The sequence below is a fragment of the Marmota monax genome, unplaced genomic scaffold, assembly GCF_021218885.2.
Source record: "Marmota monax isolate L192 unplaced genomic scaffold, Marmota_monax_Labrador192_F-V1.1 WCK01_AAM20220418_F8-fsc00009, whole genome shotgun sequence".
Taxonomy (NCBI): Eukaryota; Metazoa; Chordata; class Mammalia; order Rodentia; family Sciuridae; genus Marmota; species Marmota monax.
The window spans coordinates 11,202,778-11,225,525 of record NW_026694710.1 but is presented as its reverse complement, the minus strand read 5'-3'; the positions used below and the strand labels follow the sequence as shown (position 1 = coordinate 11,225,525).

General features: G+C 43.4%; 1 protein-coding gene across 1 annotated transcript in view; it reads right to left on the bottom strand.

The window, feature by feature from the left end:
- Nucleotides 1-22,748, bottom strand: part of Ppargc1a (PPARG coactivator 1 alpha) — a 607,930-nt gene that overhangs the window by 422,204 nt on the left and 162,978 nt on the right. Inside the window, exon 2 of the mRNA XM_058572389.1 lies at nt 13,338-13,402. Coding sequence (XP_058428372.1) covers nt 13,338-13,355 — 18 coding nt within the window. The 5' untranslated portion in view covers nt 13,356-13,402. The remainder of the gene's footprint in view (nt 1-13,337; nt 13,403-22,748) is intronic.

Below are 22,748 nucleotides of genomic sequence, written 5' to 3'. Positions count from 1 at the left end.
GAAAAATTGCATGCAATCTTGCCATCAGTAGGCAAAGTGGTTCCCTACCACCCACCTGTGACCTTGTCTATGCAAAAGGGGAACCACTCATAACCACTTTAGGCATAGTTGAATGATTAACAGCTGGGATTGACGAAGGGTCTTTTTAAGAATGTTTTTTTTTTTTTTTTAAGGAGGAAGAAATGGAAAGTGAAAAGAAAAGAAAGAGAAAGGTGAAATCCAACACTAGAAACAGCCATTCCACAGCCTTCAACAGCTGGATCACGCTACACGGAAGTCAGCCAGAGTGACAGGACAACAGGCTGCCTTGTGTCTTCATGAATAAAGCAATGTGCCGGGTAGATGCTCTTCCCCATTTAGAAACAGGTAGTTAATGGGAATTGAAGTGATCCGATGCTGTGTCCCCCAAGGTTACTTTCATCTCGGGCCTAGGTGGCTCGGAGCTCATAAATAAAGCATCCGGGTGTCTTATTTTAGGCCTGGTCAGATAAGCAAGGAATTGCATCATGAGAGCACAGCCCACAGCGCGATATGACACTGAGCCTGGTAATTCCAGGAGCTCTTGGAATGTGACATTTCAAGCACAGGACACTGAGTTCAGACCCTGTGGAAGCACCGAGACCCACCAGGCCTTCATATCCCTTCATCTCCTTGATGCAGCTGCCACGAGAGAAGGCTGTCACTGAGCCGCGCTCTAAACTATGCCAAGCTCATTCCCTGCCATGCAGAAGTTAATTTGGGCCACATTTGCAACTTATAACTCTGATTTACTCATTTGCTGGTACGAGGACCACACACAGCTTGACAGCTTGCCAACTCGCATAGACCATTCCCTCGGAAAAGATTTCACCCAAGTTATGACCCAGCTTGGCTGCTCCAAGAACAGCTGCCGGACTCTGGTGAGACATGGAACTGAACATCAGAAAAACATCTTCTCTTTGCCTCAAATTTTTACATGTCATTAATGCATCATATCCCTATTCAGATACTTTGACATAAATCATGCTTAATTAAATTGTTGCTAATGTGTTGTTTTATTATTAGTGCATAGTTTGTTGCTGGTGTGCACCCACGAACCATGTGTGTATACACACACACAAACACACGAGCTCAGTCAGAGCAGAGTTATTGTCTTACAAGTCATGAAAATGCTCTCTATGAATAATTTCTCTATTTGACAGACAACTAAAGATTTCAAAGCATGCTCGTTCCTATGGTGTAGAAATGGCTGGATGAATAACTTTAATGGGATAATTTGCAGGTATTATTGTGTTTTCCCCCCACAGATTATCTACAATCTGATATCAATCAAAAAATAAATTCTCTGCATGGAATAATTTCTATTGTAAAAAAAAAAAAAGATCGATTCCTGTAATATGTTTGTCTGAGATGTGTATATACAATTTCTCATTCAGATCTGGGGATCTAAGGGCCTGTCTTTAACAAATGTTTGTAAATGTTTGTGAAACTGAGATGCATGGTCTGCGTTTCCTATGAGACTGTGTTAGTAGCTGGTCATTGACTAGAAGCCACCATCAACCCACTTATGGAACCATCTTCTAGGAATGTTTCCCTCCAAACACATTCCCCTCTCCTGCTTCATTGGGAACTTGCTTAGGGGCCAATTCTGCCTCTGACATTGTTTCTCAAAGTGTGGGCCACAGGGCACCTGCTTATTAGAAACAAGGATCTTAATACCCTTGTTAGGGTACTTGTTAGAAAAATACAGGGAACTTAGCAGAAACAAAAATTCACAGTCACCACTGCAAACCAATTAGATCTGGAGCTCGGGGGCAATCTACACTTCTAACAATATTTTCAGGTGAAATTGGCTTTCTTCTTTGAGTTTTGGAGCATATAGATAGGGGATTGTCTTCGTTTGCTGAGTATTACTATAACTGAAAGACATGGACTGGAAATTATATAAAAAGAAAAAAAAATGTATTTCTTTGAGTTCAGGAGGTTTGCAAGTCCAAGGCTGAGGGGTTGCTGGAGGGGACTTTCTGCAGAGTTGCAGGCAGCACAGAGCATCAGGTGGGAAGACAGAGCAAGCATGCCAGAGACCCTCTCTCCATAACCCACGAGCCCATTACTCCCTATGAATGGATTAATCCACTCGTGAGGGCAGAGCCTTCATGACCCAGTCACCTCCCCAAAGTTCTCACCTCTCAAATACCATCAGCAAGTGACTCTGGGGATTAAGTTTCTAGCACAAGAACCTTGGAGGACACATTCAAAACACTTTCAGAAGTGAAAGCAAGGTCACCTTCCCTGGGATGAGGGGCACAAGAGCGATTGTAGAGAAAGTGCTCTTAAACTTACTGTATTTGAAAAAGGCCAACGTCAAAAATTTCTAGATAATAAGTTGACTAAAAAAAAAAAAATCCACTGTTCCAAATGATAACCCATTCATTCTCTACGAAAAGAAAAACTGAGTTCCAATCCTTATTTCATGTATACTCAGGAAGAAAGAAAAACACACAGCTATGGACGTAGAAATACATTAGAAGGAATTTTCAACCAAAACTGTAAAAAATGACAGTTTTCCCTAGATAATATGATAAAACTCGACTTACTTTCCAAGCATTCTAGTTTATAAAAGGTTTTGCTCTAATTCACCAGATAATTGTCCCTTTAGTTTTCTATTCCAGCTTATCATCACTATTGTGACAGAGTAAAGTGACTTTAATTCAAATTTCCAAAAGATGCTTAAAAGGAAAATTGTAACATAGCTTACATCAAAGAGATCAGCTATATACTCAAAATTATGCCTGAACCCCACTTGGCACACATAGCAATCACTCGCCCAGAATACCAAATACCTGTTAACCTTATTTTAGGTAGGTGCCAGGATTGACTGAGTAAATGTGTACAGTACATTGAATTAGCACATTGCAATTGTGCAGTATTATTGCGTGTGTGGCTGTGGTCCTATGAATGGAGTCACAGGGCCTGTTTACCTTGCACATAGGTCTCCACAGCCCACAAATGAAGGTATCTGTGGATAACAGATTGGCGCTGAACCATACCACCAATTAAAATGTAAGCTCTTCCAGTGGGGCAGGGGGAGTACCTACCACACCCCTACCATCCCACCTCTATCTGGCTGGGCACAGAGATACAGTCGGCATGATGAGAACCATCCTGTGAAGGTTAGCATCCAATGGGATAAGAAAGTCCTCTGCCTAAATGTGTGGCTGCAAAGACCAAATAAAGCACATTTCTCTGCCAAAACTCAGAGGAATCCTCTGATTTCTACACAGGGCCTTGGGCTTCTTCCCCAGAAGACTTTGAGGTAAGATGACCGCCTCAGCACACCTGGGGAGAAAGTGGATCGTCAGCAAGCTTTTTGCAAATTCACCTGCTTTCATTCTGTAACCACAGAGAAGGAAAGTGCAGCCCTCTCACCCGGGAACCATGACACCTCCGTTTACAACCCAGCCGTATTCGAGATTTACCGTGTGGCCTTGGGCAGCTCATTTAACCTCGCAGCATCTTAATTTCTTCAGCTGGGAAATGAAGAGGCTGCCTTCATCGTGGGCACAGCGTCTCAAGGTTAATGCGGGAGGCGGATATTGAAATGCAACTTAGCAGGGGGAATGTGTAATTCTGGGGAGGAAGTCAGGCACAGCAGTGCGCTTCTGGGTGGTAAGAGCATGTACAGGATCACGCAGCTGAGCCCTAAGGTCAGTCACCGCACATGAGGAGCTCAATAAGGCATTCACAATACACCACCTGGAGTCTTTCATTGTTATTGCCAAGCAGAGTTGATAAAGCAAACAAAACAAAGGGTGGGGGCCCTAATTTATCAAATGCTATTGATGCAGACCTCACATTGACAAGCAATACGCTGCTTTTAGATTCGGATCAATAAATCCATTTCATAATACAGTCCGATCCCAACACTTCGCCCCCAAATCCATCCATCCAGATATTAGAGATCCATCCTGCTTTGCCTGCAGTCTGTCAAATGTCACCATGGAGTGCAGAAGCCACCCTGCCAAGCCTATATCCTGAACTAAATCCCAATGGAAACTTCCCAGATACAAATAACCACTATGAACATACAGGAAAGAAAAATAGCTATGAAGTTTCACGCTCACTTTTTTTTTTCCTTTTAGCCTGTGACAAGTAAAAATCATAGAGTTACTCACTCTCCAAAAACAATCTGAAACCAGAAGGTTTAACCAATTCAATTTTCTAGTCACTGTGACAACTATTCTAATCTGCCAGGCGCCCAGGTGGCCCCTGCTTCCATTCCTGGCCTCTCGGTGGGCAGTGGCCTTTGAGGATGCTCAGGGTCTCTTGCCATGAGGACAGAACTCTCTATTTCCACTCACTAGGGTTTCCTTCTACTCACGATTGACCAGCCTTCTACTCACGATTGACCAGTAAGATGCTGAGGAGTCAGTTGTAAGGAAACCCTAGTGAGAGGAGGACCTCAGGGTTCCCAAAATAAGAAGTAGCACAAAGGAACAGAACCCAGCCTGAAACCCTCAACATCTGGACCTGGATCAACAGAGCCAAGAGTGTGTGACTTAAATCGTGTCACCACACTGAGCCCAACAGGGAAAGAGGTCCGTGGCAAGATTCAAATACTCTGAAATCACCAGATATAATGCCTATTGCATCGTAAGTACTGAATGAATGTGTTGAGACATAATCTGAATCAAGAATATTATTGATATCCCTTGTTAACCAATGGGCAATAGTTCATTTATTGACCTGGGCATAGGGGCACTCGCTTGTAATCCCAGTGACTCAAGAGGCTGAAACAAGAGGATTGTTAAATTTGAGGCTAGTCGGGGCAACTTAGCAGGACTCTATCTCAAAATGAAATTTAAAAGCGGGGGGCAGGGGGAGATGTTGCTCAGTGGCAGTGGACTCTTGGGTTCAATCCCCAATATCAGAAAAAAATCTGAATTGAGAAACATTGAATTATTGGTATCACTCATCAATCGATAGGCAAAATAGTTTATTTGCTGAGTGCATATACCATAGGCCAAGGAGAACACTAAATTCTGGGAATAGAGAGGAAAAATCACGATGCCCTTTCCTGGGAGAAAACAGAGGAAATGGGCAAAACTGGATGAGGAGACTGGTCATGTCTAGATCTGAGAACCCAGCATCACCAGGGAAGAACACTGCAGGCCCAGAGCCCAGGGTGGGACAGGCACCCCACGGCCAGGTTTGGGGGACTGTGAAATTACCCCTGCACTCCTCACCCAGAGAGCAGGCTCCACACTGCTGCAATCTAGAACTAACCCCTGTGCTCATTTGCTCAGGGAATGCACACCCATTTCAATATTAGCTTCAAACAGGTTGTTAGGAAGGTAAATCTGCTGCAAATATGAGAGCCTATGCATGGATTGGTTTAGGATTATCTGGGCTTTTAGATTTTCCTGACCACATCGAAGGGAGAGATCCGGGGCAGACCCAGGTGCCTTCCTGGGATCTGGAGGTAAATTAAAATGCCATCAAAAGCATTGAACTCTTTTTTCTGTTGAAATGCTGAAGCATCTTCATGCTGGGGCCTCTTTCAAATCTGTTCCCATGCACAATAAAAAGGAAGAGAGGAAGAGGCTAAAGAAAAGAGGGAAGAGGGAGGAGAGGGGTGGAGTGAGGAGCAGAAAAGGGGAAGACACTAGGATCTCTAAATTGCCCACATCCCATCTGGCCATTCAGCAGAGACAGGCCAAGAGGGGATTTCTGGCCCTTCCCCTGGAAGGCGGGAAATGGGAGAGAACTTGTCCGGCTGTTAGACCTTGCCTTCCCTGAGCATGCTCTCTGTGGTGATCAGACTTGCTTCTTCCTTAGAGTTGAAAGGCTTCCTTGCAGTTCACATGCAATAATTTGGAAGCAAAAGTCTTCCCCAATATTCCCAATCTATCCTTGCCGCTTTTACTGTCCTAGAATTTCTTAAAGTCATCTGGACAGCCACAGACAGAATGCTCATCGTATCTGCTGTTACACCTACCGTTATTCATCTTAAATGATTCGTTTAAGATCAAGTTACTTTGCAAAATGTTTCTATTGCTCTAGATACCAATATCTATGAACACCATCATTATTAATGTGCTGGTTACCTTTTCCAAATGAACATAAGTCATTATTACAACGGCATAGCACAGACATTAGGAGTCCAGATGTGAATGTGTTCAAATCCTGGCTCTGCCACTACTGGCTGTGTGATCTTGAAAAACTTACTTGACTTTTCTGTGCCTCAGTGTCCTGGTCTGTTAAATAGAAAATACCTATTTTGTAATCATGATTAATTACTACTCATAAAACTTCCGCACCATCTAGAAACTTCTATGTGAAAACACTAAATGGCACTAAAAGGGTTTGCTTTTGCTGTCATTCTTCTTGGGTATTCTTTTGACACCTTGTTCCGGCCCCTGTTAAAACCAAAAGCAAAACCACCCATCCCCTGCCTCTGAAAGCCTGGGCATTTGAAGGTCCAACAATTGTTAATAGTCATTTCAGCCACTTACCGAGCATCTGTTGGCTTGCAGGTCAGGACTTTCTACCCATCATCTAACTTACTGTCCATTCTGACCTTCTTAGGGAGACCCAGGGATTGGACCATTTCCCCAAACTTCCACAACTTGTAACCCGAAGAGTCAGGATTTAGACCCAGAACCTGTCTAACCAGAACCTGTGAGCATCCCCCTGAGCCATGAGGCATCTCCAGGAAATTCCCTCTGCCCAGAGCCCCTCATGGTACCCCACAGGACAGGGGCTCTTTCCTTTCCCGTTGCGGGGACCTCTCCCATTAAGTAAATTCCGCACTGTGATAGAATTATTTACTTGCTTGGCTTTCCCTCCATTAATCAGGGTAACTGTTTCTATTTTAACCATTTAGAAATAAATCATCCTATTTGAAAAAGAGTGACAGTATCCTGAACGGAACTTTACACTTTCCTTAGGAGTCATCTTCATCAACACCAAATACTGCAATGCTCTATGATGTGAACCGACTTAGGGCAACTTCATGCTGAGTAGGATAAGGTAACTGTTAAAAGACTGGACTCCCGAGACCCTCCCCAGACCTGTTGACTCGGAATCTCCAGGTTAAGGAGCAGGAATCACTCAAGTTTAAGAAGCACAGCCTTAGGGCCTGGGGGGGGGGGCATTTGACCCCTCTTAGCACTGCTGGATCCAGCCAGGTTTTAGCTCCATGCCTGCTTTTCATGGTTTTTCTGACCTCTCCCAATCTTCAACTTGACAGCTATCACTTCTCCCTGCCAACCTGCATGTATGGGGTGATCCTCTCCTATTCTTCTGCTCACTAAAGCTATGATTTCCAAATATTTCCTTCTTAGCTTTAGAACATTTTTGTGTGAACTGATTCTTAGGTAGATGCCCAATATCATATAAAGCACGTAATATCAGAGCTGTTTGATGGAACTTGAGAGATGGCCTGAAGTCCTACCGTTGATCTCACTGTCTCCCCTCTGCCCCCATCACCACCACATTCCCTGAGCTTCCTCAGACAGCATTTCCAAGACCACTGAAATAGTGCAGTCTTCAGACCAGTCTTGTCATCCTCTTTTGTGACAGATAACTTATTTTGAATAAACACCCAAGATTATTGGGAAAAGAGGTTTTTCTCAAGTTTGTCAGGGGTGGCCCAAAATAAATTCTGTAGTCCATCCTATTTGTGGCTATACCCCAGATTTTTGGTATAGCCTCTATGTCGTATTTGCAAAGTCATTCCTTACAGTGAATCCTCTCAACTCGGAAAGTAAGAATCTCGTTGCATGAATAATTGGACTACACTGATCTACTTTTGAAAGGCTCTCCGAAAAATAATGGTCAAAGGAATTTGCCTTTTCAAAAAAAAAAAGTCTGTCCTGGGTGGAAGAGAATGTCAGGGCATCCAGAAAAACGTTCTAACCTTTAAAATTGTAGGTATCCTATATTGGACATATTCTACATACATTAGTAAATTAGAGTCTAAAAATAAGTTGTGAGCACCAGTTGCTAAGCTTGAAAAAAAATGTAAACAGAGTTCTTTTAATGATCTCTTTGGCTTTTTCTTCCAAAATTTATTAGTTTTTGATTCCCAGTTTAGGAAGTCAATTGAACATCATGTGCACTAGAGGCTGGGGACGGGAATTTCACATGGGAGATGCAATCAGATTTCAATAGGGGATTATGTGAGATCCAAAGTTATACATATCAAATAAAGGTACAGTAAAGGTGACAAAATATTACCCACTGCTGCACGTGGGGAAAAGGTTCACAAAGTTTGGTGGGCCATTCTTTCAACTTTTCTGTAGGTTTGAAATTCTTCACATTTGAGGGGAAAAAATTTGAACACCTGTTCCAATAAGGCAGAGTGCTAGGTATGTATGTGGGAGACAAGAATTCCACAGGACCTGGCCCATGGGGAGAAGAGTGAGGCATCTAAGACACAAAATTTAAGAAAGCACTTGTAGGACCCCGACAGCAACGCCCTCTTCAAAGTTGGTTCCTCTCGTACTTCACCTGACCAATGCCAGGCCTGGTGGCAAACAATGGCATTCTCAAACTGACTTCGACAAACGCTTTTGACTTCTAATAAAAAGTTTACAGTCGGGCTGGGGATGTGGCTCAAGCGGTAGCGTGCTTGACTGGCATGCGTGCGGCCCAGGTTCGATCCTCAGCACCACATACCAACAAAGATGTTGTGTCCGCCAAAAACTAAAAGATAAATATTTAAAAATTCTCTCTCTCACTCTCTCTTTAAAAAAAAAAAAAAAGCTTACAGCCAACTTTATCCGTGCATTCATTTTCTTATTTATTCTCCGTGTGTGTATCAAATGCACTACATGCTAAGTGACTACTCTGTGCTAGGCATGTCCTCCAATCTAGTCAACTACTTTGACTTTCAAAGCAAATAATCTTATGCCAAATTCTAGATGTGTTCAATTCAGGGGACACCATCACAGGCCAGTTCCTGCTAAAATATCTATAGGTCTGATTCTGTTTTAATATATGATTTTTATGACCATTGTCCTTTTTTTTTTTGGTACTGAGGATTGAACTCAGGGCACTTAACTACTGAGCCACATCCCCAGCCCTTTTTTGTATTTTATTTAGAGACAGGGTCTCACTGAGTTGCTTAGGCCCTCACTAAGTTACTGAGGCTGGCTGTGAACTCACAATCCTCCCACCTCAGCCTCTTGAGCTGCTCGGATTACAGGCGTGCACCCAGCATATCACCATCATTACTACCAGCAGCAACAGCAGCAGCTTCTACCTGCATGTCTATTTTCCCACTGTGGTTGAACAATTCCAGGGCAGGAAATTGTATTATTCCTCTTGTTTCTTTGACATCCAAGATGGCGGTGCATAAATCATTCAAAAAATATATTTCTTGAGTGAATAAAACTCTAAACCTATTTATTTGTTTTTACTCAAAGATGTGCCACAGTTCTGATGAATATGAAATTTCTCCCTGTATGGCCTGAGAATAGTAGCTAACATCTATTGGATGTTACAATTTGCCCTGAATTTTCTAACCTCTTTCCATATGTCAACTGAATTAAGCTTTGCATCAAAGATGTAAGTGCTACTATTCTTCTTCTACTGCTAACCAGAAAGGAGCAGTTGAGTACCCTTTCCACTGCCACAGAAAAAAAAAAGCCACACCAGACCTGAACCCAATGAGACTCCACTAAGCTGTCTCACAACCACTACCCAGAGAGGTGCCCCTCTAAACAGGTTCTGAACAGCACATACTCTCAGGTTGCTCTGCATCAATTACTATGTAAAGAGACGTAAACAGCATCCGGAATACCTTCAGCAAAGTGATCTTCAACTCCTGTAGCCTGGGCAGGCAAGTCAGACTTTGGGGACTTCCTGCTTAATTTCACCTTGTCTAAATACAACCACTAAAAATAACCTGTAAGGGAAGTGTCTCAGAATCAGGAGAGGAGCTGCAGAAGGCTGCAGGGGACATGATCCCGGCCTCTGAAAACACTGCCGAAGCTTTTCAGCATCAGCAAGTTGCATATTGGGATGAGAAAACAAAGTTTCCAATTATTGAAATTCCACAGTGTATTTAATTATGCAATTATCTTATTGTATTAACAAGTACGAGGGCACAGAAGCAATTGCTGAGATTTTTGCAATTTGGAAGCACAGAATTTATTCTTTTCCCCGGCTGATTACTTCTCAGGAGTCCATCCATTTTTCTGGGATTATGGAAATGATCCCATTTTTTGAACTGCTTCATTCAGAAATTGAAAGCCAGTCAGATCCCCACTCTTGGCACTCCAAATTTTAAGTTTGACCCCGGTACAGACCGAGCATATTTCGGTGGGGAGATAAAGTCTGCAAATTCACATAATTTTTGTTTTCATTAATCATGTTAAGTCCTTTTCTCTTTTGAAATTCAAATAAATAAAATGTAAATATAAATTTTAGAAGTAGCTGTACAAATTACATATTTTCAATGATGCGAACACAAATACATTCTTGTTCATTTGCTTAATAAGGATTTATCCCAAAGGGTTCATATATTAGACTGTAAAACCCAGAGTATTCCATCAAAACATCTAAAATAGGTATTCTGTGATGCTATTATTCATTTCTATTTGCCTCATTTACTTCAGCAAATATGAAATGTAATCATGCAAAATTAAACATTCCATACATTTTCTATTCCTTCCCTAATATTCTCCCTACACTCCAAAATAGGCTATCATACTTTCAAGTTTAAGGGGACAAATGTGAATCAAATTTCTTGTTTCTGAAAGCATCATGAGTAATAGGTCTTTTTTTACTTCGGGCTTTTCGTCAAAGAATCACCAGGCTCTTTACACATAAAACATAATTAATCCGTAGAGTCTGCTACATCTCTACCCAATGAGAGCCCTCTTTGCTGAGGGAGAAACCAAATTTGCATTTCCTCAGCCTGAATTTGGTCCAGGCTTTTAAAAATGATGTTTCATTTACTTGTGCATGACTAAGAGGCAAAATCGCATGCAGGAAAACCTGGTTCCTCCTCCCAGATAAGAAATAGTAAAGAACACAAGCCTGGACCCCAATCACCCAGTGTCAGAACCTCAGCTTTTTCAACCTCTTAGCTCCGAGAGGATGGAACATTCGCTGAGCCTCGCTGAGCTTCAGTTCTTGTGGTGGTTCAATGAGGATCGTGAGTGTTCCTATAGCACAGGACGGCTGGGACGAAATGAGTGAGTAGGGTGGGTCACTTCACATTCAGCCTTAATAGCAATAAAAGCTATGATCTTGTCCTGCTCAACTGACACCTCATGCCTTTTAGAGTCATTTGACAACAGTTACCTCACGGGGGTCTCACCGCCTTTCTGTGATTTAGTAGACGATGCTGTCATTCCCATTCTACAGATGATGGAAGTGAGCTTCGTATCAGCACCTGAAGCCCTGAGGCCCGGACTCCCACCACGCCTCCTTCGATCCTGGAGGAGGTGATCCAGACCGTCCCTGCCTACGTTGTGGGGGAGGGAGGAGGTCTTGTTTCCAACGAGACATGGAAAGCATCCTGCTGCCAAGACTTGTCTTGCATAGCAAAAAAGATCCAAATCGGCAGGAGACACGACAACAAGACCGCTGTAATCATGATTTCTGCTAACTATGAAATGAAAGTTAATTTCATGCCTCGCATCCACAGACAAAAAGATTCAGAGCTGTTTAAATTCTCTTCAGCCCAATGACAGTTAGTAAACAGGAGGCTTCGTGTTCTAATGCTCGAAATCACCCTTCGTATCTCAATATATTATTTATGCACTCAGCTTAAAATAAACAGCAACTCCGAAGTAGGTGAGTGGTCTCATTTAGCATGAACTTTTTTTTTCCACTGTGACAGTTACTTTAAAACATCGGTAAACAACCTTAATTCACTTCTAACGAATTAGTAGGCTACTGCTGTGTCTACAGGAGGCAAGCAGATTGTATTATCAACCAAAACAACTTTCTCCCTGTCAATCATCGGCACCTCACAGAGGGCTGTGGGTTTTGCTGTCTTGTTACTCAAACCAATCCACGGGCGCACGTGATTCCAGACGATTTCTTCCGAGGTCATCCTTCCGGTATCTTTGATTAGATCTCTTGACTGAGATGCAGAAGGGGACCTGGTGAAGGTAGATTCTTAATGCTGCTTGTTAAGAAAGATATAGACAAATGAGAACCTTCCCGAAGAGGCAAAGATTGTGGAAATTATGACAACCACCTCTCCTGTGAAGCGAACTGAATCGGACAAAAAGAGACCACGGTAAGGGGACCCAATGGGTGCCACCTAATGTTTAAAAGGGGGGTCACTCTGCAAGAGGAAGACTCGTTCTTGGTCGGTATATAGACTAACATTCGGACCCAAGGGTGGAGATGACTGGCAGAAGCAAAACCGCAAGGGGCAGAGGTTCTGCCATTAGGGACCCCCGAGCACCAGGCAGATGGAAGCCCTCAAACAGGCCAACAGACATAAGGTCCTTCACCCTGTAAGTCCCACTCGCTAAAATGGGCTTCAATAAGTTTTTAAATATCTCTACGGTAGGAGTTTTTAAAAGGTGTCAGCCACCCTTTTAAAAAAGAAAAAATGCCACGGGTTAAGCACCAGGCAGATAGCCAGCCACTCCATGGCCATACACAGAATTCCAGGCCACTGCTTGACCTAGCAAAATAAAATGACATGCCATTCAGTGGAGAAAATCAAGTGAAACAGTCGCTTTGGGATTGCACCGTCTCTGCCCACTCTTTGGCTTGTGGCTTTTGTCATCTAGTGGACAGGAAGCAACTCCCACGTCACCTGGGCTGAAACCTAGTTTAAGAGGGTTGATCCACACCGAGCTCACCGTCCTGGTTGGCCTGCTCTCCTCACCCCAGGTCTGGCCACACAGTACTTAGCCAACTGTCACCATGAACAAAACACCGCTTGCCCTCATTGGAACATTCAGCCTCTGCCCGAAACCAGCCCTTTCTCTGAGAAGCAAACTGCTCAAAACACAAGTTAAATACAATCCAAAAGAACAAGGGGTGGGGGAAGGAAAATCAAAACACCATGCATTTCAATCCACAGTTTATATCCACATTTTGACATAATGTGCAAACATACATTCTTCCAAATTATCTAGAAAACATTGCTTGAATTTTTTCTTTTTTTTTAACAGAGAAAGATAGCTTTTCTGCATCCAAACATGTTGACAAAAACATTAGAGAGTTCAGAAATATTAAATTCCTCAAAGGAAGTCAGATTATCAATATCTGGGTGTGAAACATGGTGTTACTGGATTCCTGATACGGCAAGAGCAGACATCTGGTATTTGCACTTTGGAGTAATAGAAAATGACATGACAATAACGTGTTATACTTACAAAGTACCCTTCATCCATGGGGCTCCAATTTTACCAATATTAGTTCACTGATTTTCGCAAAAAACCTGAAAGGCAGAGGGTAAGTTTGTGTTACCCCCACTTTGCAGATGGGGATGTTGAAGCACAACAGGGGAATAAACTATTGGTCCATTGGGGGGAGAATTCAGAGATGAGAGGGCAAGGATTAGGACTTGGTTCTTCCCCATCACAGAGCATCTTGACCACCCATTGTCCCCCTGGAGGCTGCCATCTCCCATGTCACCTTTCATCACAATCTCAACTTATTGGACATGCTGCACCCACAGAAAAACATTGTTGCATGTAACCCCATGTTCACATGAGCCCAGAGGCCAGGATTCCCTTCATACCAGAGAAGGGGGTGGGAAAACTTCCCACATTCAGTTTAAAACATGGAGGAAAAGTTAGATTGACAAAATGCAACCATCCAACTAAAATTTGGCCAGAAAATAATGTTACTACTGTTCAGTTTGTTATATACTTATGTTCACATGTCAGCATATGGACTTGTCTTCAAAAAAAAACATTCCAAAGAAGTCAGGATGCTTCAGAAGTAATCTCGCCAGCAACATTTTTAGAAGGGTGTATTTTTAACCATCTTTTCTGGGACATCCCATCTTTCCTACCACTCTTGGGCCATTTATTCATGCATTGAAAAAATAACCAATATTGGTTGAGTTCTTACTAGGTTTAAGTTTATCATTGCAACTGGTTTCTTGGAAGATACAAAAATGTGTACCACCCAGGTCCTGCCATTGAGAAACCCACAATCCAACAGTTTGGTTTTAGTGCCCTCCACAAAGATCTGCTGGTTTCTGGACACCCCTGGTGAGTCACAGACACCTATTCCAGAAGGATGACACCTTCAGGGAATAGTCTCAAAAAAGATGGTTTGTGCTCTGTTTATGAGCCATCCTATGTGGGTTGGCAGAAATGCTAACAGATGGGTCTCCTGGAAAAGTGCCCATGACTTGAGGGTCACGATTTCCCACTGTTCTCCTTACTCACCCTTTTCTCACCCCGTCAGATGCCCACGCACATTCCCACCTCCAGACCTTTGTCCTTCCAGCCATTCCCCTGGTACGGAACCACCCTGGGCAGGTACTGCCACGGCTTGCTCCACCCCTTTGATCAGTTCTCTGCCCAGATACCTGCTCCCAGAGCTCTCCCTGAGTAAAGCAGCTGCAGCCCCCACATCTGCCCCTCGAAGCCTTTCTCTTTTGGTAAGACTTACCCTAACCTAATATCACATTTTCCCACATGTCCCCACTAGAAGTCCCAACAAGCAGGGCACTTATTTTTATTGCTGATAAATTCTAGAATCAAGACAAAACCTAAATATTGACCAAATAAACAAATCACAGCACAGCATTGGGGACTGGGCCTTTCTTGTGTACCTGCTTTTTTCTCTCTCTCTGTGAGACCCTGTTATAATTACTCACAAATTTCAGTGCTGGATAATAATAGATTTTTCCTACAGAAAAGAAGAAAAAAAACTCCACAATCACCCAGTGACATGGTTCCAGAAAGTGTAATATACACCATTTTGGATCATTTTTATCTTTTCCTGGTTGCTAGAGCAAGAGTCAGGTGGCCTTTACTGCCTGACGGGCTCCACTGGGGGCCCCTGGGTGGCCCTTCCCATTTCCTCTCCCTGGGCCTTTGTTTCCCGACAATAAAGTGATTTCCAAAATTCAGACACCATAGAGATCCCTAAACAGGTGACATGCGGAACACGTCCGTATTTTTACATCTTCTGACTTCATAATACTTACTAAAGCACAAAACAGCTCCGAGGTGGCCACGTCACCATTGCATGGTAAGCAGAGTGGAGATCCCAGAGGGGCGGATTTGATAATCTGGATATTTCTACAAGCACACCAGCTTTGGACTAACACCACAGGCATCACTGGAAAGCTGTCCCCCACCCACCCCCCGTCACACCCAACATATGACAGACAGGCAAGAAAGATGCCACATCAGCTGTGCACGGCGTCTCGAGCCACAGACACTTCACTCGGGTCTCTGAACAGATTTCTTGTTTACTTGCACATTAATAAAACTCACACCTTCGCCAGTCAGAATTTTTTTTTTCCCCGAGCATCTGAACATCCAAAGAGATTTAGAAGCAATTAACATTCACGAGTAACAGAGCAATCAACATGGGAATCGCTAATGGGACTGGACAGAATCCAAGAGCAGATATTACGATAATAGTGAGCCCTGACATAGGCTGTGGTGTTAATTCTGCAGGGCAGAGTCGTGGTCTGTTTTCGGTGGCTTTGTGTGGCTGCTATCACAATCACATATGCCTCTTCTATATATGGTTCCTCGCCCCCCACAACATACTTTTTTTTTTCCAATTGCTATCGGAAAAATAGGCTTTTTTGCATCGTTATAACACAACCTCTAGCATTAATAGTATGTATTGAATTCAAGTTTATTTTTAAATTGCCTACCTGACAAAAATGTTAAAATGTCATTTTTTTCCCGTACTTTGGGACTCTACACTATCTTCACCTGTTAGCTTTTGTAGCTAGAGGCCACAAAAATAATAGCTATGAATTTCTACCTGACACTCCCCCCGCCCCAATAACTTTTGCCACAGCCTGGTGCTCACGTGGTTCATCCATCCCTCCAACACAGAAGGACAGGGACGTCCCTATTCCACTGAGCCCCGGGCTTGCCTCCTTGTCAGCTTTCCCGACCCGTTTTCATAAAATTCAGTGCAAACATCAGCCTGCCCTCCCCCACCCCACTGGGAGAGTCTCTGGGTAGAGAACGCCTCCGTTGTTACTCTACTTGCTTCTCCTTTTCTAGCCTTCATCCTTCATCACCACCATCCATCAAAAGTGCCAGGGCCAGGCAACCCATCTTTGCCTCCCACTGGGCAGACTTCTTGAATCTCAGCCCTGGCTTCTCTCTTCCCTGCAGCCTAAAGTGCAAAGTGTCCCGACCTTCAGAGCCTCTGCCCTCTCCAGGCCACACACCCCTCTGCATCTGGGCCCCTTCCCAGCCCTCTCCTGGGTCATCCTGTTCCCCTCACCACCAGGACACTCACCTCTGGCTCAGGTCACCTTCTCAGTTCCAAATGGATAGAGAATCGGGTCGATTTCCACACCTGACTTTGGGCGTGTTTAGTGGAAACCTATTGTGATTTTATTATTCTGTAGGGGGTCTAAGAAAATAAATGTGTTTCAAGGAAGGGCTTTGAATTTTTTCAACCACGTTAACAAAGACGCGTGTGTGGGATTGGATAAATGCCCTTATTTGGGTTAGAACATGTTTCTGGCTATTCCCTTCCTCCCATGTCTTTCTCCTTCTATTTTGCCATTTCTGGCTCTTGAAGAATTCCTTCTTTCTTCATGATCCAGCTTTTCTATTTTTTCCTCCACATCCCCACCCTCAACACACACCCAGAATGAAAGTGGGTCTGTTGTCAAAGCTTTGTCCTCTGAATACAATCAGCTCCTGATCCCCAACCTGCCACTACCAAACTGTGTGTGTTGAAAGCCTGTTTTGATGAAGATTTAAATACCACAGAACCCAAAATCCAGGGACATTGTCAACAGACCCTTTCTTAGGGACCCACTACTTTATCTCTGGGACAAATATTCCCAGCGTGGCCCCAGAGCTAGGAGGCTCAGCCTCCAGGAACCTCCTCGCCACCCTCCCAGGCTCCCCTCCCCATGTAGCTGCAGTTGAGATTAAAGTGCTTCTGGGGCTGTGGTAATCCCATCAGGGCTGGGCTCCCTTCAGTCTCCACTGGAAAACATGTTGGCAGAATGCCCTTCAACTACACTCTGCATTCCACGCAGGGCCTGTGCTCATTTCTGATGGCCCCACAGAAGTAAAGGTGGCCCTGCCCAGGAGCCAGGCCTCACCTGCCTTCCGAAACTACAGGACGTGTGTGTGTGTGTGTGTGTGTGTGTGTGTGTGTGTGTGCGCGCGCGCAGGGAAGAGGGAGAGAGGGAGAGAGAGCCAGCTCTGAGTGAGTGCTGGGGAGGGTGCAGGGCAGGGGCAAATATTGAACAAACACATAGATTTTTTTTTAACGTGAAAGATTAAAGAAAATCCATTTTTCAACCCTTTGCCCTTACCTTGACACCAACCAGAGTATCCCATCCAGTCTATTTACTAGCCAGGGCTTTTTGGGGGGTCCATAACCTTTCCTAGTCCCTTTGGCAATCTGATGAAATGCATGAACCCTTTCCAAAAACGGTCTATAAAGGATTGCCAAGGAGATTAACTACATTGAAACACCTTTCCTCCACCTTCCCACCCCACATGAAGAAGCACAGCACAATGTAGTTTGGGTGGACAGGAAGGGCAGCTGCTATCTGGAATTTTTTCTTTTTTCCAACTTTTGGTTTCTGCAGAAGATAGTTGTGCCATGCAAGGAGTGAGCTGAGGCAGGAAGCAGAGTGTGACTCAACACACTGTCCCTGTGGCTGTAATCCTACACATGCACAAGTTTACAGCTGCATCTAGCAGGCAGACAGCCCCATGCACATTAACCCAGAGCCCTTTAGTATTTGCCACACTGGAATAGCTACCAATGTAGCTTTCCCTTATTTACAGCCCTTAGTAGATTTTAACTACTCCTGAGAGAAAAGTAGATGAATAAAGCAAGCAATTTGAAGAGCTTTTAGAAAGTAGAAGTAATAGTAAAAACTTGTCATTGGACCATTTATTCTTTCACCAAACATTTACTGAGTATGTATTATGGGTTCACAGTAGTGAATAAGTGGCCCAAATTCCTTTCCCCACGACGAATTTACGTGCAGACATGAGGAGGCAGCCTGTAACAAATAAACAAGTAAATATGTGTCCAGTAGTGACAAATGCTCTCATTTCATGTCAGTACACATTGGTCACCAAGCATCTATTATGTTTCAGGCCCTGGAAAGGATTCTGTATTCTGGGGAAATTGGCGCATGCGCGCGCGCGCGCGCACACACACACACACACACACACACGGTTATCTCTGGGCCCCACATCTGCAGACCCATCCAAGCACAGATCCAAAACATGAAATTGCATCTGTACTAAACATATGCAGACTTTTCTTTCTTGCCATTATTCCCTAAGTGACATGTTACAATTATTCACATAGCATTTACAATGCATTGGATATTGCATGTAATATCAAGATGATTCAAAAGTAGGATACTTTGTTGAGATTAACCTAAATTTATTTAGATGAGATGCAAACACTCTACCATATAACATATAACATATAACTCTACCATATAACATATACTGAGCATCCACAGATTTGGGTATCTGCAAGGGATACCGGAACCAATCCCCTGCCCTCATCTCCAACAGGTTGGAGAATCCCAGGTTGCTGTGTTTCAAATGTAGTAATGTAAGAAAGGACCGACTCGGTATCTGGTACTAAGAAATCCGTGGATGGATCACCTCCCTCATCTTCTAGTCCAAAAATAAAAAGGACAACATAAATACAAAAGCCCAAGCAGAGCAGACTACAACCCCAGAGCGGGAAAACAGAGCTGTGTTTGCTTATTCATTTTCCTTGTTCATTTTTAATGGCAAAACAGATCTTGAGAAGACCAGAAGTATGATTGAAAAGTAGAAAGAAAGAAATCTCCACCATCAAATGAGTTTCAGAAACAAGGAAATGAAGCAGCCAGGTCCTCTTTGTGCATCCCCTACCCCACGAAAGTTCAACCGGGGTTGAATGTTTTCCCAACTTATTTGAGTACAGAACCCTTTGGCATGGAAAAATCACATACTTTGAGAAACGTGAGTTTGCAAAAACAAACCCCCCCACCAAAAAAAAGAATAAAAATATGCCTATTTGGTTTTGATGTGCTCAGATGGCTTTCTTGGAAAAGGCAGACTTGGGCAAATTTTATGCAAACCCAGAAATCCTAGCAGCAGTGTTTCCTATCCACTGGACCTCAGCAACTTCTCCTCTGCTTCCAATAAAAGAAGTCATTATTCTGGGACCACAGTGCATTCCAGGGAAGTGTCGGCAGCATCTCAACACTTCTCATTCCCTCAGACAGGTAATTCCCCTCTTTTCTGCAATAAATAGGCCCTTAAAACGAGTTTCGTTAATTATTCTCTTGAAAGCCAAATCCTCTTCTGGCTACGTGGAAGAAACCTTCTGCTTAAAGTCACCCTAGGTTTTCTTTATTATCCGAATGCCTCACAGTGAGCATGCATTACCTTCATAACAGGAAATCAATGGTAGGGAAGAAAAAAGAAAAGAAACTCTATAGGGATGTGTTGATACACCAATGATGGTCCCCAAATTACCCACTTGGACATGAAGATTTGTATACATGTGGCTTTCATGAAGACCTGTCTCATGTACTAGGTGGATAGATAAATCAGAGGTGGGGAGGGAAATGGAGTCAAAGTGCTTAGAATTCAGGGGCAGGAAGAGAGAATCCATGACTCACCCACAGTCTCTGATTCAAGAGAAGACAGAGAGAGAGAGAAGAGGGAAGAAGAAAGGAAAGAAGGGAGAGAAAGAGAACTAAGAGAGTATATAAAATGAAAGAAAGGGAGGAATAAGTAAAAAGTGAGAAGAGAACAAATGAGAGAAGTAAGCAAGATAGTTGTTGAAAAAAGTCTCAGGTGGAGGAGAGAGACCAAAAGCTCACAGATTAAGTTGACCCAAGTCAATACAAAGGCTTGTGCAAGGGCGCTGGCATTAATGGGATTTGGACTGCTAAAGCCCTGTGAATCGAGTACAGAACATACCCATAGATGCCGGAGTTATTTTTGAAATGGATGTCTTCAGTAATATGAAGCTTAACTAGCGGGGACACTCTGCAGCATTCTGCATGACTGCCAGCTTGGGCCCTGGCTGGGAAGCGGAGCTGCCCAATTAGCTCCAGCCTCCCACTTGGGACCAGACGGACTGGGTGAGCCTTGCCCGCAGGTGTGCCAAAGGGGAGTGGTCTGCATCAGTGCCATAGGGAGAATGTCCCTGCTCTGTGGAATCACTTTGCAATGCACCTGATAGGAGGAGGCCCCCCCTTCCAGCCCCTGGTTTGGAATCAAGCATTCCTCCTTTCTATCAGGGATTTCATTGGGCCTCCAAGGAGCCCGGAATTGTTGGGAGGCTTGTGGATTCCATGACCAACAACACCAATGCCCTGCTTTCTGGGAGCATGTGAGCTCCCAGAGGAGGGTAAGTGAGCAAGGAAATAGGAATTTCTGTTGATGATAAGGGCCTGGAAGAAAATGACAATTAAAAAAGAAAAAAAAAATGAAGGTATGAAGGAAAGAAGGGAAGGTAGAGGGAAACTGTAGCTCAAAGGAGTCTATGGCTTAGGGACTGGGAAGATTTGCTCAGGGAAAGAATTTCTGAAGCAGGAATTTTTCAATTAAGACTTCAATAACAAGGAGGATCCCCACCCTGCAAAGATCTGGGGAAACAGCCTAGGAGGAGGGGGGACCCGCGCTCAGATCAACCCAGGCCACCACCTCCCAAGCCTCACTTCCAACTAACTAAGCTTTCGGCAATATGAAATTCAAAAGCACAGACATGTTTAATTTTAAAATCTTAAATTGCATACTATGCCGCTAGGAAAATATATCCTGAAACATAGATATTTTTAGAATGGTCCACTTCAGATTCCTCAAGTGCTTTTTTTTTCTTCTCTCTCTCTCTCTCTCTCTCTCTCTCTCTCTCTCTCTCTCTCTCTCTCTCTCTTTCCCCTGTTCTACCAGAAGACCCAAATAGCCCAGGTACATCAGTCTCCTCTGAATACCTGAAACTGCATTCATCAACCACTTTCTAAAAATTGGATCTTCCTTCAACGCTGAGTGACTTGATTACTCCCATAACAGAATACATTACACTGATTACGGGATTTCTCACGTGCTGTTTATGAGGTCGGGCGACACTCCACCCACCAAACACAGCAGTGACGGTGGTGAGATTGAGGTGACCCCATGCAGACGCCCCTGCCTTGGTGATACTACTCTCCACTCTATTTATTCTTTTTAACTGATTTTTAAAAATTAGGGGGTTCTGGTTATTTGCATACAATCCAACCCACAGAAAATAAAAGGAAAAGCCCCGACGAGGAACCAACAGAGATGGTTTCACACACACGGGGCTCTGAGGAAATACAGGTTCTTCCTCCTTGCCCTCCCCTCTTGCATACTGAAGCCCAGAGGACTAACTTTTGTATCAATAATTTTCCAATAGCATATTCACTGGCTCATATTTTGATATGTTTCAGGCTAGGGCTGGGTTTTCAGCTTCGGGTAGTGTTTAACCCTCATCAGTTCAGCAGGGTGTGGTGGTGCATGCCTGTAATCCCAGAAGCTCAGGAGGCTGAGGCAGGAGGATCTCGAGTTCAAAGCCAGACTCAGCAACTTAGCAAGGCCCTAAGAAACCCCCCAAAAAAAACATCAGTTCATACAGGAGGAGTGGCCTGGGTGAAGAGGGAGTGAGAAGGTTAAAACTCTATAGGCCTGATTCACTACTAATCAATATTAGCATTTTATGCTTAAGACGATCGAATTCATGTTATTTTACATTTTTTTATATTTGAAAAGGAACACTTGTTAAAAACCAAAATGAAAAACAGGGCATCATGAGTTCAAATAAGCCATAAATTAGACGAAGAAGCATAATTCCAAGAACACCATTTTATTAGCTAATCAGCATGTCATTTTTCTTCTATTGGCATCTATTTACTGTCGTGTAATTTCCATAAGGGTGCCATCTGTATTTATTAAAGAATTATCTTTGTGGTGATCTAGCAATCTACAAACAACAGTGATATTTAACTTTTCTTAGTGGATCAATTGTAGAATTAGGCTAAAGGATTTATAAGACTCTTTTTCATGATGAACCTTAAAAGGACTTATTCATACATCCCAGTGATGCTGGAATCCAAAGAAACAAAAAAAATACACATATGTAATTTTGATTTGTTAAAATGTGAAAATTTGATATGTTCCTTTTGGATATTGTTCTATATATTTTTTTAATCAAGCATGATGAGTTTCTACTATAAAGTCAAATAAAACAACCATAAATGAAACATTTTCTTTTATCCATTTGGGCTGCAAAGGTGGGCTGATTTTCAATGAAATTGATTTGTCACCCTGTGACTCAGACAGAAGCCAAGGTCACTGCTTTGAACTCAACCATCAACCAACCACCCAGCAAACTCACTGTAACACATAGTCAACTCCTGCCTTGCCTAGTTCCTAGGGCTGGCCTTGCAGATGCAAGCCACTGGTCCAACAATGGCTACTCAAGGGAACAAGCCCCTTCCCACCATGAGAATCAGAAACTCACACTTGCTGCCCTTCTGCTGGGCACAGACTTCATAATTAAGTGGCACCAGGTGAGTACAGGGAGAAATTTCTTACAGGTGTTTCCATGGCTAC